Here is a 17,002-nt window from a genome sequence, read left to right on the forward strand (position 1 = left end):
CTAAAGTCTACCGGGGGGACTGAAGTGCTGGGCCTCTGTTCTTTGTTACCATGGCAAATGCCAGGCTCAGGCTCAAGCCTTGGCACTCACTGGTCTAACAGCCAGCCAACTGAGTTCTAAATGTGGGAGAAGATGGGTACCTGGAGATGGCCACAGAGCAGCTAGGAAAGCCCTAGTTCTGTGATGGTTCTTACCTTCTTCACTGATTGAGTATGGGGGGAGAAGCATGCCCACCTCTGCCGGAGCAAGGGTACGTGCACCATGACCCACAGACCCCCGGTTACAAACAAGCACTCTCCTGCCACATGAAGTGCCTGCTCTCTGTGCCGCAGCTCTGTGATCTGCTGTGTTTGCACACCCCACATTTTCCTGGGTACATATGTCAGCCTGGCTTAAGCCCAGAGACCCACAACATCAGTGTGGGAGGATCTGATGACTGCAGATGTCATACCACTTATTATGTAGACAGGAAAACTGAATGTCCATGGCAAGGGGGAAAAGCCCTGACTTTGGAATCAAATAAATCTGGGCTCTGGCCAGTGCAGTGGCTCATGTAATCCCAACATCTGGGAGGCCAAGGGAGGTGGATCACTTGAGCCCAGGAGTTCCAACTCCTGCACAGACAACACAGCAAACCCCGTCTCTACAAAAAATGCAAAAAAATTAACCAAGTGTGGTGGTGCACATCTGTGGTCCCAGCAACTTGGGAGGCTGAGGTGAGAGGATCACTTGAGCCTGGGAAGTTGAGGCTGCAGTAAGCTGACATGGTGCCACTGTACTCCAGCCTGGGTGATAAAAATAAATAAATACCTCGGTTCAAATCCTGTTTCTGCCATTTGTCAGCTCTCTGTGATGTGAGCAAAAAAAAAAAAAAAAAAAAAAAAAAAAAAAAGTACCTCTCTGAGCCTCAAAGGCTCAGATCCTTGCATCTCTACAGTAAGGATTTCTTTTGCCTTCTAGAACTCAAAAACAACACCTCTGGATTTACTACTTTATCTTTCTGCCTCCTCTCATAGCTTTCCTTATTAGACTTCTTTCCAGTTTCTTCTGTGTTACCTGTGACATCTAGGTAAAATAGACACCACTGAGTTTGCATCATTTTCTCTAGATCTTGAGGGCCGAACTCCTGGAACTCCTGTAGTCCTATCGTGTAAAACTTTCCCCAAGAGACTGCCAGCACTTTTCTCCCTGTCTTTTCCTGAATATGTAGTCTCTGTATAGCCCATCGTTTTTTATGCACATTTATTCCTATCATTTTTTCAAACAAGTCAAGGTCATTAAATGCAAAGAAAGGCTGAGGAACTATTCCAGATTAAAGGAGACTAAAGAGACAAGACAATTAATGCAATGCATGACCATGGATTCTATCCCGGACTGGGAGGGAAAAAAATATAAAGGACATTATTGGAACCATGGTGAAATAGAAATAAGGTAGGTGATCAGATAATAGTTTTGTAGCAGTGCTAATTCCTGATTTTGACCATTGCATTGCGGTTATCTAAAATATTCTTGTTCTGAGGAAATACAAACTAATATATTTGGGGGTAGGGACAAAAGGAAATAATGTCTTCAACTTTTTCTCAGATGGTTTGAAAAAATTCTAACAAGTGATGAATCTGGCAAAGAAACTAACAAATATGTTGATAAAATATAGTAAGCATTGACTGTTAATAATAATGACTAATGTTCAACATCACCAATCATCAGGGAAAATGCAAATCAAAACCACAATGAGATACCATTTAGGTTGGTGCAAAGGTAATTGCAAGTTTTGTCATTACTTTCAATGGCAAAAAGCGAAATTACTTTTGCACCAACCAAATACCTCATTTCCCTCAGGATGGCCACTGTTTAAAACAACAGAAAAGGGCCGGGCACGGTGGATCACGCCTGTAATCCCAGCACTTTGGGAGGCTGAGGTGGGAGGATCACAAGGTCAGGAGACTGAGACCATCCTGGCTAACACAGTGAAACCCCGTCTCTACTAAAACTACAAAAAAATTAGCCGGACGTGGTGGCAGGCGCCTGTAGTCCCAGCTACTCAGGAGGCTGAGGCAGGAGAATGGCGTGAACCTGGGAGGCGGAGGTTGCAGTGAGCTGAGATCGTGCCACTGCACTCCAGCCTGGGCGACAGAGCAAGACTCCGTCACAAAACAAAACAAAACAAAACAAAAAAACAGAAAAGAACAAGTGTTTATGAGGATGTGGAAACACTGGAATCCTAGTGCTGGTGAAAATGTAAAATGGTATAGTCATAGCGAAAAGCAGTATGGAGATTCCTCAAAAAAATTAAAAATAGAATTACCACATGATCCACCAACCCCACTTCTGAGTATATACACAAAAGAATTAAAAACAGAGTCTTGAAGAGATATTTGCACAGCACATTCCCAGCAGCACTATTCACAACAGCCAAAAGATGGAAGCAACCCAAGTGTCCGTGGACAGCTGTGTGGATAAATAACATGGCATATACATACAATGGAATATTTATCAGCCTGAAGAAGAAAATTCTGCCACATGCTACCAAATGGATATACCCTGAGGACATTATGCTGAGTGAAATGAGCCAGATGTAAAACGACAAATGCTGTCTGATTCCACTTCTATTAGGTATCCAGAGTAGTCCCATTCATAGAAACCAAAAGGAGAATGGTGGGTGCCGGGGCTGGGGAACAGATAGTCATTTAATGGGTACAGAGTTTCAGCTTTGAAAATGAAAAAGTTCTGGGGCTTGGTTCCACAACAATGTGCATATACTTAATACAACTGAACTTATACTTACAAAGGGTGAAATGGGAAATTTTATGTTATGTTTTTTACTACAATTAAAAAAAAATCTACCATAAAAAATAATGACTAATTGAGTAGAGGTCACATATTAGAATAACACAGAAGACAAAAACAGGGAAAACAGAATAAAAGCATCTTAATATCTATGTATTGATTGGAAAAAAGATATGAACTTTAGGCTATATTATTCAAATATGCACAATTTGCCCAAGGGTCCCAAGTACCCATACTGTGGTCTTTATGTATGTACCATTTCCCAATGAAGGGAATAAGGGCTCCATGTCTGGGGAGGAAGATGAGCCTGGAATGTCATATTATTCCAGAAAGCAAGGAGGCAATCAGACACTTAATAGATTGGTCAAAACGACTCAGAGGTCAACTCAAAGAGGCTTTTCCTGACCAAAGATGAGGTATTGAGCATCAATAAAAATAATAACTGCAGTGGATGAAAACACACATCACTTAGGTGAAGATCCATCAGTATAGTCATGGTGGGGGAAACCAACCTCACTGGGGACTTTTGGATTAAACGCATGTATGTCCCTTCAGTCTTGCCCAGGCCCACTAACAAGAGTAAAGAATTTAAGGCCTAAAACCACAGAGACAAAGCAAAACAGAAGAGGAGACAAGAGCAACACACTGAAAGCAGATGGGTGAGTTAGAATTTCCTAATTTAGCAAACTCTAAAGAGCCAAACCCTAAGCCAAAATGTGGAAAGCTGAGAAGCAGTCAGATGCATACTGATTGACACTCCCCAGATGCCCCGGAATAGGGGCCCTGGTTACCTTTGGAAGAGGGGATGAAAATGCTACTAAAAATATAAGCTAGTCAAAACTTTGCTTAAGAAACGGCTGGGTCCCTAGTTCTTCCCGCAGTGCTGTACAGCCAAGAAATGTCCCTTCTCCCTGGCAGAAGACTGGAAGTTTATTCTTCAAAAAGGATAAAACAGAGGGTCTCTGACCTAGAGAGCATCAGACACAAGTGTGTGTTTTGGGGAGGGAAAAGGTCACGCTGCAAACAGGAAGAGACAGTACATGAATATTGATATTTATGGATACATATTTATAATACTGAAACATCCAGCCCTCTCTCTCCACCCTGGCTCCCAGAACACTGACAACCAACTTGTTATACTTCCAACAGAACAGAAGTTCCCTTTTCAAAGACTCTAATCACCTCAGGAGGAAGGACCTAACAATGCTGCCATTACAAATTTCTAAGTGATACGGCCTAGCCAGACCACTCTCATGAGAAGCCGTAGCTGACAAACCCTAGCACCATGCTCAAAGCTTCCAGCCAGTTTTTTGATAGAGAAAGCTGTAAACAAACTCCACCAGACATGTGTGGAGAGCATGTATATATACGAAAAGGCTGAGACCCAAAATGAGAAAAAGCAACCTATACAGGGAGAAAACAACTCTAAAAAAAACAGAAAGGTTTCAATATCACTGGAGAAATAAGATAGTGCACACATGAACAAAGTATTCGTTTAAATTAAAAAGAGAGGGAGGCAAGAACCAAAGAGCCTTCGGAAATTTTAAAATACGAAAGCTCTCTGTGTGTAATGCTGGTGGCTGCTGGTATATCCCTGGGCCACCAACTGAAGAACTAAGCCTCCTCCTGTGCACTGCTTGTCCCCGCAGCCCGCCCTCTGCCCCACCCTGTCCACTGCCTGCAGCCTTTCCCTGCGGTTCGGAGCCTGGCTGGGCACTCACACAGTCTATGTTCTCTGTCATGTTCAGAATGATGTAGTTTTTCCCAGCCAGATTGCTCCAGTCCTTGCAGATCACCTGTGTGAGGAGACAGAAAGCAGGGCGACAGTTACGAAGGCATAGGAAAGACACGGGGGAAAGAGCCCCAGTCAGAGGCCCTTTGGGAAGCTGGAAGGTGGAGGCCAGCAGAGGCATATTACAGCGAGGGGCTGCTGATAGCCTCTGTGAGGCACCATGCCGAGGAGTACAAACTCGAATGTCTTTGGGGACCAAGCAGGGAATGTGTTGAGTGAGAGGAGGAGGCCAGGCATTATTCCCAGGAAAAAGGGGGCTATATCAAAGGGGCCAGGCTGCAGAGAGCTTGCCCCACATGCTGGCTTTCAAGGGCAAGTTTATCGTTAATATTCTGGGGCTCCTTTCCTTTCCTTGCAGTGTCAGTGGGTGTGAACACTGACTTGTTCCTGCTGTGCACGTGGGTGTCGGTGGGGAGAAGGAGGGTGGTGAGATGGGATGGGGAAAGCACAGGTCAGCCACTAGCTCTAGCTGCTGGCAGAATCAGTGCAGAAGTCTAAGGGTGGGCTGGGCGCGGTAGCTAATGCCTGTAATCCCCGCACTTTGGGAGGCCAAGGCGGGTGGATCACTTGAAGTCAGGAGTTCCCGACCAGCCTGGCCAACATGGTGAAACCTTGTCTCCACTAAAAATACAAAAATTAGCCAGGCATGGTGGCACACGCTTGTAATCCCAGCTACTCAAGAGGCTGAGTTACAAGAATTGCTTGAACCTGGGAGGTGGAGGATGCAGTGAATCGAGATCGTGGCCACTGCACGCCAGCCTGGGCGACAGAGTGAGACTCCATCTTGGAAAAAAAAAAAACAAAAGAAGTCTAAGGGTGGCAGTGGTAACACCTGAACAAATGAAACCCAGGCCAGGCCACCAAGCTTCTCCGAAGGCCTTTGCAGAGAAGTGTGGGGAGAACACCCATTGTTGGCCCTGAGGTTTGCATCCCCACAAGTTCCATGGGGATCTACATGCCATGGAAAGGGCCTCCCTCCTCAACCTGGCAGATCCTGCCCCCATGCCACACCAGCCCTGGGGATGGCCAGGCTCCGTGAAGAAGGTGCGGGGTGGTGGCCCGCATGCCCCTCACTTTACCTGCGTAGAATCCCAGGGTATTCTGGATTGAGCTTCAGCTGCCTGCCCTTCTAGGAGCTGCTGGTTGAGATCTTCTTGCCCCAAGGTAGCAGAGGAAGGTGTCAGTTTCACGTCTCCAGGGGCCAGTGGGAAAGAGGCTGAGGTTCTAGAGCCAAGGGGATTTTCATCTGGGTGCTCAGCCCCACTGGGAGCTGTGGTTTGAAGGAATGAAGGCAAGGCCGGCACCTCCTCCTGCTGGCCAGACAAACCAGCTGCTCCCACAGTGACTTCCTCACTTGCTTCCTGAGGAGCCTCGAACTCTACCCCAAGCCCTGCAGCTGGCAGCACTGTGGCCTCCGCCTCCTGGCTGGTGGAGTCCTGGTCCCCCAGAGTCACTGTAGTTGGGGTGACTGAAGGCAGCAGCAAGCTGGGCCCCATGCTGCTCTCTACCTCCACACCTGATGAGGCCTGGTCCCCAGAGTCTTCATGCTTGCTTTTGGTGGCCCCTGGGGTCTGGCTGCTGCTGGTGAGAGAAAAGTCACGGACCTGAGGCTTGGCTTCTTCTTGGGATCCATTCACAGGGAGCAGCTCTTCCTCTTCCTCCTCTTCTTGTTTCTCTACCTCTTCCTTCTCCCTCTCCTCCTCTTCCTCTTCCTCTTCTTCCTCTTCTTCCTCCTCTCCGGGAGGCATATGCCAGGGAGGCTCAACCAGATTCATCTTGGGCAAGGGAGAGGGGAGGTTTGGCAGTTCTTGAGCCTGGCTGGTGTCTTCAATGGAACCTGCCTTCTCAGTTAAGTCAGGAAAAACATAATCTAAGGACAGAGATGAAAAGTTCATTCACTTATTTCATCATTTATTGCTTTACTCAGTATTTACTGGGCAGATGGCATAAAAGAACCACAATACACTGACGGGGCAGAGGTCATCAGGTCATGACGGAGAGGACTAAGAGGTGAGGCCGGGGGAGCAGACTGTGGAGGGACACAGGGACAAGGCTAGTCACTGTTTCCTTTATGATGATAAAATAATACAAATTTATCACCAAAACTCAATGAACACAGGAATGTAGAAAGTTTTGTATACTGCATCCCTCCAAAAGAGCCATGAGTAGTTTGAGGTATATATTCTCCACTGTGTTTGTAATGTGCTTGCTTGTCCTCATCCAGGGATTTCACCAAGAAGATCCCACAACAACCCACTAGGAAAGGTCCCCCTACTCCTTTTCTAGTGAGTCGTTATGAGAGTCTTCTTGGTGGAGTTCCCGAAGGAGATCTGACAGCCCTCTCATCACAGAAGTGAGACCCCTCGATTATGACTATTGTTCCTAAACTGTGCTCTTTTTCTGTAATTCAGGCCCAGACAGGAAATGAAAAAGATGTAGGGAGAGCCAGAGAGAGGCCAGGTGCTGAGCCCGGAGGTTTCCAGGGCCTCCCAGAATGTTCAGGGTCACTGTTGGCAGTGGGAGAGGGGATTTTATTCTCCCTGCCATTCTTGGGAATTACATTTTGAAGCAGAGAAGCTAGGAGACTTCCTGGAGATCAGATTGTTTTCTGGCTTTTCCATGAACCCTAGGCCTCTTCCGAATAACTATGTATGAAAGTTACAGAACAAGTTTTTTGGAAATTCATTAAAAATATCAGAAGCTATATCTAGGAAGCAACTTTTATTGGCTGCCATTTTGTTTCAAAATAATAAATATTGTAGTTTTAAAATACTCTTTAGAAAGGAGAGTGGTGGGAACGCTTTAAGATAGCGAACTAAGGGTATTCATTTACTGCCTCCTCCAAAATTTTTATCAAACGACAAAAAAAAATTTTAACGGTCAAAATGAAGGTAAAAACATTTTAGAGAAATTTCTGGGAACATGGAAAGCATCTGAGATTATAGGAACAGATAACCCCTCAGTCAAAATAAACATAGGAAAAAACTGCAGGGGAGGAGGCAGGCTTTCTTACCCAGAGTTAGGAAGAGGCACAACTGTGGGAGCAAGGATGTAGAACACAGGAAATTCAGAGAACAGAAGGTAATTTTAAAAAATCTAATTAGTATCCTCAGAAAGATTCAAAACTATTGCATCCCTAAAATAAGAGGCCACGAAGAAAATCAAGTAATCTTTAAAAAAGAAAAATTTCTTGGATATTGAAAGTCGATTGTTGAAATTTAAAATTCAGCAGATTGAAAATTCAAATTTTAATGGCTGGAAAAAAAAAAAAAGTCAAGGAAGAGCCTCTAGGGCAAAAGGGAAAAGACAATAGAGAAGAGTTAAAAGATACAGACAACCAGTGTAGGGGATCTAATGCCCAGCTAATACGATTTCCAGAAAGATAGAAGCAATAAAATGGAGAATAATGGAGAGAAACAAAGAGAAAAAACATCCAGAGCTGGCAACATGAATCTTCGCACTGAAAGGCTGTATCATCAGGGTGAATGATAAAAGGCTCACACCTAGCCTCATTCTCATGTCACTTTAGGATTCTAAGGAGCAAGAGAAAATCTTAACAGCTCTCAGAGAAAGAACAGGTTATCTGTAAAGGAACAAGAAACAGATTATCAAATTATCATGAAGCTTCTAATTAATATCAACAGCCAAGAGGAAGAATTTTAAAATGCATTGAAAAATCTGAGGGATGTTTATTTTGAACCTGAAATTTTATACCCAACTAAACAACTACTCAGGTGTGATTACAAAATAAAGACATTCTCATACATGCAAAGATTTAAAAGTGTTATTATCCACAGATTCCAAGAGATTTAAGTAAGTTCTCTAAGAAACCCAAAAAAGAAGACATGGGAAATCAAGAAACATGAGAGGAATGTAATGAAAATATATCTCAGGATGGAAACTGTGCAGTAAGCCTGGAAAGCAATTGGTTCAAATTAGAACACAGAGAAAGAGCTCTGAGAAGGATTACTTCAAAAAGAAAAACTGATTGCCTGTCATAAAAAGTATGACTTAGAAGCTGAACAATCCTAGTGACAACTGAAAGCCCACTATAGTATTTAAATCAATAATTAGAATATTCTATCCAGTCCACTTCTGTTAATTAGACTTTTTGAGTAGCAGATCCTCCCCCTCTTCCACCTGACGTCATGTTCTGTAGCGAAGTCACTACAGATAAATAAATAAATAAATAAATAAGAAAGAAAGAACAACCAAGGTTCCCAAGATATTTTAAGAAAGCCAGCCTGATGAAGCAGCATGATGGTGAGACCGTAAAGCAACTGACCTCTAGGAAGAGTCAGTCTAGTTAACAAAAGAGAATTCAGAAAAGTTTCTTGTTAATATCTTCAGAAAGATTCAGGAGGAAACCACACCCATAAAACAAGTATATAGAAGAGTAAAAATATTTTGCTTCAATGTAACAACTTTATAATAGCCAGATCTATTCAAAATTAAAATACAATGCATGAAAACATAACTGAAATGGGCTGGATGATTACTTGATAGGAATACTGGTTAACAGAATAGGAGTCAGCTGGGTGCCTAGGAAATACAACACAAATCCCTTACAAGCATATTTCATTATTGGAAGATTAATCTGACAGTAATTTACAAGATTAGGTGAAGGAGTAGATGAATGAAAGTTTAGAGAAGAGTCAGGGAGTTGCTGCAGTGGTTCAGGAGAGATGCATGGCAGTGACGACACTGGAAATGATGAGAAAAGAGCAGATTTAAGAGATGACTCTGAAGGAGAAGTAATCAGATGTGTGAGCTGGAGGGCCAACAGGAAGAAGCTGCCGGAGTAGCCAAGCCATTAGTAAAGATGGTGAAGTTCAGAGGAAAGGCATATTGGAAACCTTCAGGACGCACTTAAAATAGCTGATGGATTCAGTGAAGCCTAGGATATGGTAGGAATATGGTGGGTGGTGACACACCCATCAGCAGAATCCCACAGGGTGGGGAGGTCCTGGGAGGGCAAGTTGACTAAAACAATCCCTCTACTCAATTTGGTGCTGACTTTCCAAAAGTCAGAGAGAGCACCAACATCTCCAGAGGGCACCAACAGAACTCCCTAAACTGTATACAGCCTCTTCAGAGATGCATCATCAGTCACACTGTCGGCAACATGATCTGGGACTCAGTCATTAACTTATCTGTGCACGCAGTGGTTGTATCACTGATATTTTGTTTTGTTTTTGAGATGGGGTCTCACTCTGTCACCCAGGCTGGAGTGCAGTGGTGCCATGACAGCTCACTGCAGCCTCAAACTCCGAGGCTCAAGTGATCCTCCTACCTCAGCCTCCTAAGCAGCTGGGACCACAGGCATGTGCCACCACACCCAGCTAATTTTTTTTTATTATTTGTAGAGATAGGGTATCTTTACACTGTGCAAGCTGGTCTCGAACTCCTGAGCTCAAGCAATTCTCCTGCCTCAACCTCCTGAGTAGCTGGGACTTACTGGCACACACCACCACACTTAGCTAATTTTTTGTTTTTTGAGATGGAGTCTTGCTCTGTCACCCAGGCTAGAGTGCAGTGGCACGATCTTGGCTCACCTGCAACCTCTGTCTCCCAGGTTCAAGCAATTCTCCTGCCTCAGCCTCCCGAGTAGCTGGGACTATAGGCATGCGCCACCACGCCCAGCTAATTTTTGTATTTTTAGTAGAGACGGGTTTCACCATGTTGGCCAGGCTGGTCTCGAACTCCTTACCTCGTGATCCACCCACCAAGGCCTCCCAGACTGCTGGGATTACAGGCATGAGCCGCCGCGCCTGACACCTGGCTAATTCTTTAAAATTATTTGTAGAGATGGGGTCTCCCTGTGTTGCCCAGGCTGGTCTTGAACTCCTGGGCTCAAGTGATCCTCCTGGCTTGGCCTGCCAAAGTTCCAGGATTACAGGCATGAGCCACTGCACCTGGCCTGGGCTTCAGTTTTTATGTGGAATGCGGATGATGGTATATATGATTTCTAAGGTTCTTTATATCGCTGGTATTTTAAGCTTTGGATATAGTTCTGATAAATGTGTCTTATATAACACAATGGCATTACAAACAACTCTACTGTCTTAAATAAGAATAAAACAGGATTCGCTAGATTACAAATTCTTGATGCCAAGCAAAGTGATTTTCTTCATCCCTACATTCTCAGCACCTAACATAGTGCCTGGCCCAGAGTAGAAAGGAGAGCAACGTGTGTTTGTTGAACTTTTCTGCCTCCTAAACACCAGGGCCTGTGCCTCCAGGGAGTAAGAGGCCCACCTGTCAGCCGGGCGCGGTGGCTCAAGCCTGTAATCCCAGCACTTTGGGAGGCCGAGATGGGCGGATCACGAGGTCAGGAGATCGAGACCATCCTGGCTAACATGGTGAAACCCTGTCTCTACTAAAAAAAAAAAATACAAAAAACTAGCCGGGCGAGGTGGCGGGCGCCTGTAGCCCCAGCTACTCGGGAGGCTGAGGCAGGAGAATGGCGTGAACCTGGGAGGCAGAGCTTGCAGTGAGCTGAGATCCGGCCACTGCACTCCAGCCTGGGCGATAGAGAGAGACTCCGTCTCAAAAAAAAAAAAAAAAAAAACGAAAGAGGCCCACCTGTCACTACACAGACTTCTTTACTGTCTCTATGAATTCCTCTCCTGCCTCTCAAAATGCAGTCCCTTCCAGGGTCAGCCTCTGACTCATCATTTCCACACTTCTTCCTTGGTCAGTGTTTATTCCACAGGCTGCATCTATTTTCTCTATGCTAAAGGCTCCCAAATTTACATCTCCAGAGCTCCTTACTTTTTTCCAGCCTCTCACTCCAGTGACTTGACAAATCACTAAACGCTTGCTCACTAGCACTTGGAATCAGCAGTCCTTTCCCACTTTCTTACCAGCTCTCAAAATCTAAAATTATTCCTTTTCTTTTTACTGCGTGGTCTCAGTTCCACTGCTNGAAAGAGGCCCACCTGTCACTACACAGACTTCTTTACTGTCTCTATGAATTCCTCTCCTGCCTCTCAAAATGCAGTCCCTTCCAGGGTCAGCCTCTGACTCATCATTTCCACACTTCTTCCTTGGTCAGTGTTTATTCCACAGGCTGCATCTATTTTCTCTATGCTAAAGGCTCCCAAATTTACATCTCCAGAGCTCCTTACTTTTTTCCAGCCTCTCACTCCAGTGACTTGACAAATCACTAAACGCTTGCTCACTAGCACTTGGAATCAGCAGTCCTTTCCCACTTTCTTACCAGCTCTCAAAATCTAAAATTATTCCTTTTCTTTTTACTGCGTGGTCTCAGTTCCACTGCTTATCAGCTGTATGATCTTGGACATGTTGCTTAACCTCCACGTGTCTCCCTTTCCTTAAGTGTAAAATAACAATAGTACCTGCCACACAGAGCTGTGGTCAGGGTTCAGTGAGGTGACCCTGTGCACAGTCCACAGAGTAAACACTCGGTTAATTGTGGGGGGTCCTCCACCTCCTCCTGCTATTATTATTATTATTATTGTTATTATTATTATTATTTGAGACAGAGTCTCACTCTGTTGCCCAGGCTGGAATGCAGTGGTGTGATCTTGGCTCACTGCAACCTCCACCTCCCAGGTTCAAGCAATTCTCCTGCCTCAGCCTCTAGAGAAGCTGGGATTACAGGCACCCACCACCATGCCTGGCTAATTTTTGTATTATGGCTGGGCATGGTGGCTTATGCCTGTAATCCCAGCACTTTGGGAGGCCAAGGGAGTGGATCACCTGAGGTCAGGAGTTTAAGACCAGCCTGGCCAACACGGTGAAACCCCGTCTCTACTAAAAATATAAAAATCAGCCAGGTGTGGTGGTAGGTGCCTGTAATCCCAGCTGCTCGGGAGGCTGAGGCACGAGAATCGCTTGAACCCGGGAGGCAGAGGTTCCAGTGAGCCGAGATTGCACCACTGCACTCCAGCCTGGGTGACAGAGTGAGACTCCGTGTCAAAAAAAAAAAAAAGAGAAAGAAAATTTGTATTTTTAGTAGAGAATAAAATACTCTACTAGGGGTTTTGCCATGTTGGCCAGGCTGGTCTCAAACTCCTGACTTCAGGTGGATCCGCCCACCTCGGCCCTCCAAAGTGCTGGGATTATAGGCATAAGCCACCGCGCCTGGCCATCTGCCTGCCATTATTATTATTAAAGGAGTTATTACCTGGTAAAATCGTAACAGGAAAAGTGGAAGTGTTCTCCACAGAATGAGGAGCAGCATAAACACTTGAGTTTTTATTTTTCATTTTTTATACTGGATATAACTAAAGCCTAAGCACTTGAGTTTTTTTTTTTTTGAGACGGAGTCTCGCTCTGTGGCCCGGGCTGGAGTGCAGTGGCCGGATCTCAGCTCACTGCAAGCTCCACCTCCGGGGTTCACACCATTCTCCTGCCTCAGCCTCCCGGAGTAGCTGGGACTACAGGCGCCCGCCACCTCGCCCAGCTAGTTTTTTTTTGTATTTTTTTTAGTAGAGACAGGGTTTCACCATGTTAGCCAGGATGGTCTCGATCTCCTGACCTCGTGATCCGCCCGCCTCGGCCTCCCAAAGTGCTGGGATTACAGGCTTGAGCCACCGCACCCGGCCAGCACTTGAGTTTTAAGTCAAAGAAAATCAGGAAAAAGGGTAGGGCAGGAGGGGATTGGTCATCTGTTGACAAGTGTAAATATGATCTTAATATTACAAATGTCTCTTAAAACAGAAACAGAATTACTGGGAGGCCTGATGGGAGCACACGCTAGGAACCAGTGGGGTAAGGGGCGTCTGTGTGGGCAGCTGCAGGGCAAACACCAGCAGTGTGAAAGCAGGGGTCCCAGGAGACAGCCCGTAAGACTGGATCTAAATGTGAGTTGAGAATAAAGAGTGAAGAAGCCAGGCTTTACCCAGGAGCAGAGCCAGTCCACAGAGTAAACACTCAGTTAACTTCTTACGATTCACTAAGAAGATACAGCATCACATCCACAATATGCCTGCCAAAAATGCAGAGTCTGAATCTGACCATAGGAAAATTTGAGACAAACTGAAATTGAGGGGCAATCTACAAAATAACTGGCCTACATTCCAACAATGGCAAGGTCATGAAAGACAAAGAAAGACTAGAGGGTTTTCCAGAATAAAAGAGACAAAAGAGACATGCTGACTAAATGCAGTACATGATTCTGGACCGGACAGTGGACTATGAAATCCTGCTCTTTTTTTCTTTTGCTATAAAAGACACTATTGGGAAAACTGGCAAAGTTTGAATAAAGTTTGTAATTATAGAAGCATATTATATCAGTGTTAATTTCCTGATTTTGATCATCCTACTGTGGCTTTTAGCAGAATGCTTTGTTCCTAAGAATGCACACTGAAGTATTTGGAGCAAAGGAGTAACTGCAACTTACCATCAAATGGTTCAGCAAGAAGTACAGATCTGCGTCTCCGTATGCATACATGCACACATATACAGTGACAAAGCAAATGCAGCAAAGCGTTAATAATGGGGGAATCTGAGCAAGGGGTGGATGGAATTATTCTTGCAACTTTTCTGTAAATTGAATTTTTTTTAAAAATAAGGAGTAACAGAGAGAGTTTGCACATATGAGAGACACTTTCTTTTTATTTTTTACTTTTTTTTGAGATGGAGTCTTGCTCTGTCACCCAGGCTGGGCTGCAGTGCCACGATCTTGGCTCACTGCAACTCCCACCTCCTGGGTTCAAGCAATTCTCCTGCCTCAGCCTCCTGAGTAGCTGGGACTACAGGCACATGCCACCATGCCCAGCTAATTTTTTGTATTTTTGGTAGAGACGGGGTTTCACCATGTTGGTCAGGCTGCTCCTGATCTCTTGACCTCGTGATCCGCCTGCCTTGGCATCCCAAAGTACTGGGCTTACAGGAGTGAGCCCCTGCACCCAGCCTGAGACACTGACTTTCACTACAAGCCAGTGAACACGCTTGAGCTGTCAAGAGGGGAACAGAAACATGGCAAGGGACAGGGCAGGCTATCCTGGCTGAGAGCGCAGAGCCCTGTGGCAGGAAGGAGCCACACCGCCCTGAAGCAGGTGAGACAGTCTTGAGAGACAGGGAGGAAGGTGCTTTTCCCACTCAGGTGTCCAAGGAATATAGATCAGGCTTCCAGGAACTCGCTGTGTTGAGAGGGGAGAGGAAGCCTCAGCAGGCACTTTGGAGGTGAAAAAGGATCAAATCGACAATGGAAGAAGAGAAACAAAGAAGTGAAGCTGAGCAGGAAAAGGAGGGAGATGGAGATGAGGAGAGTAAAGAGAGGGGATAGGCAAGAGGAGAGGGAGGAGAGAGGGGACACCGACAGGGCTCCCTGCCCTCCCAGCCCGCCCTCAGTGACCCAGGGCAAGTCCTTGACACCCGCACCCTCAGCCCTGCTGCTGTGGACAGCTGTGATTCCAGAGGGAGAGTCTGACCAGCTGAGCGCTCCAGGGAATACCTTCCTACTCCATCCACTTTAGGCTCAGGAGAAAGGTCCCTCCATGAAGCCCTTTTAGTTTGTAGCCAAACCCCAAAAGCATGTCTGGGACCAAGGTGTACCTCCAGAGGCCCACACCTGGACACAGGTGTAAGGAAGCAGAGTCGCCCGGGAGATGCACTGGAGACACGTGGAAGTCTAAGGGCTGGTTCCATGGATTTGTCCCTGTTGTCAGGAAGAGCTGGGGCACTGAAGGATGAGAAAGGTCGTCCAAGCCTCAGGCCCTCCAGGGAGAGGCTCGGGCTGGGCCTCGGAGCATGGGAAGCCACAAATGTCTAAGCTGCAGCTTGGAAGTCACCTGGGGCAGTCCCCCTCACTGCACAGCAGAGCCCTGGAGCACCTCCCGGATTGACTGCAGGATAACCTTAGGCTCCTGGGCTCCTGACCCTCCTGGAACTGCTGGGAATGGCACTGTGAAGTCACAGCCCCCCCTGGTGGCTCTACACAGAAACCACATGTTTCCCAGAGCCCTCAGAGCAGTTGGGTCTCCAAATCCCAGACTCGGGGGATTTTACAGGTAGACAGAGGCCCTGCAAGAGCAAAGGGCCCATCTCTCGCCTTTTCCAGATGAGGGAGTACAGGAGGGGAGGATGCTTGCTCTAAGTTGTGATACTAGACTTGTCACAGTTGTAAAGTTGTAAGACTCTTAGACTCTTGTGTGGTTAAAGTCAGTGTCTTTTGACACATCCTGGTCATTTAGTCCAGCACCCAGGCTTGGCTTGGGATGCTAGACAGGAGCAAGCTGACAAGCAGAATCATGACCTTTTCCCAGTCTGCCCGCACCTTTGTGGCCACAGTCAGCCTCCTTAAAGCTGGGCTTGAATCACAAGAGTGGCTGGCGTTAAGAGCCCCAGGCTGGCCAGGCGCGGTGGCTCACGCCTGTAATCCCAGCACTTTGGGAGGCCGAGGCGGGCAGATCACAAGGTCAGGAGATCGAGACCATGGTGAAACCCCATCTCTACTAAAATACAAAAAATTAGCCGGGCGTGGTGGCGGGCGCCTGTAGTCCCAGCTACTCAGGAGGCTGAGGCAGGAGAATGGCATAAACCTGGGAGGCAAAGCTTGCAGTGAGCCGAGATCGCGCCACTGCACTCCAGCTTGGGCGACAGAGTGAGACTCTGTTTCAAAAAAAAAAAAAAAGAGCCCCATGCCAAGCTTCAGGGTTCTGCAGGCACGGGCTGGAATTCTGAGTGGACACTTGCCTCTGTGTGCCGCACACCCACCCCTCCATGATGTTAGGCTAATACCTCCAGTTGTTACAAAGATGAAGTGGCATCAGGAATGCAAAACACCCACCCCACAGAAGGCACACTTTCCTTCTGTCACACTCCAAGTTCTCTGCTCCTCTCAGCATCCACACAGCCCAGCTCATGGCAGGTGTATCCGTGGTTAGGGTCAGGGTCCTAACATGGGAAGGGACCACAGGAGGCTACCTGACGAGACCTCAGCCCTCTGGCAGACACCGGTGAGTCTAGAGAAGATGAGCTGGCAATTATCTTCAAGAATATGGCTGGGTCTCTTTAGAGAGGCATTTCTGTGTTATTGACTTACCCCTACACCCCCATTTACCTAAACCCAGCTGTGATGGTTCCTTTACAACTCAAGTCCATCTCTGTTTCATCAGTTAAGTGAGCAGCACCTGCTAGCATCACCTTCAGAGGAAACAATGTACATAGTCTTTTAGTTGCCCCCAAACCTAGCCTCTTTTCTTGGGGCTAAGCAACTGTAATTATTCTTTATTCTCAACCTTCCTGTTTTCATCCTTCCCTTGTGAAAACTCTGGATTCACCACAGTGGTTTTTTTGTATATTTGTTTGTTTGTTTGTTTTGAGATACAGTCTCGGTTTGTCACCCAGGCTGGAGTGCAATGGCACGATCTCAGCTCACTGCAACCTCTGCCTCCTGGGTTCAAGTGATCCTCCTGCCTTAGCCTCCCAAGTAGCTGGGATTAAAGTGCC

At 46.2% G+C, this 17,002-nt stretch overlaps 1 protein-coding gene across 1 annotated transcript in view; it reads right to left on the reverse strand.

The window, feature by feature from the left end:
• PODXL2 (podocalyxin like 2) overlaps positions 1–17,002 on the reverse strand; it is a 44,240-nt gene that overhangs the window by 5,517 nt on the left and 21,721 nt on the right. The window contains exons 3-4 of the mRNA XM_017885139.1: positions 5,659–6,449; positions 4,509–4,583 (exon numbers count right to left, since the gene is read on the reverse strand). Coding sequence (XP_017740628.1) covers positions 4,509–4,583; positions 5,659–6,449 — 866 coding nt within the window. The remainder of the gene's footprint in view (positions 1–4,508; positions 4,584–5,658; positions 6,450–17,002) is intronic.

Source organism: Rhinopithecus bieti, unplaced genomic scaffold, assembly GCF_001698545.2.
Source record: "Rhinopithecus bieti isolate Rb0 unplaced genomic scaffold, ASM169854v2 scaffold_13262, whole genome shotgun sequence".
NCBI lineage: Eukaryota > Metazoa > Chordata > Mammalia > Primates > Cercopithecidae > Rhinopithecus > Rhinopithecus bieti.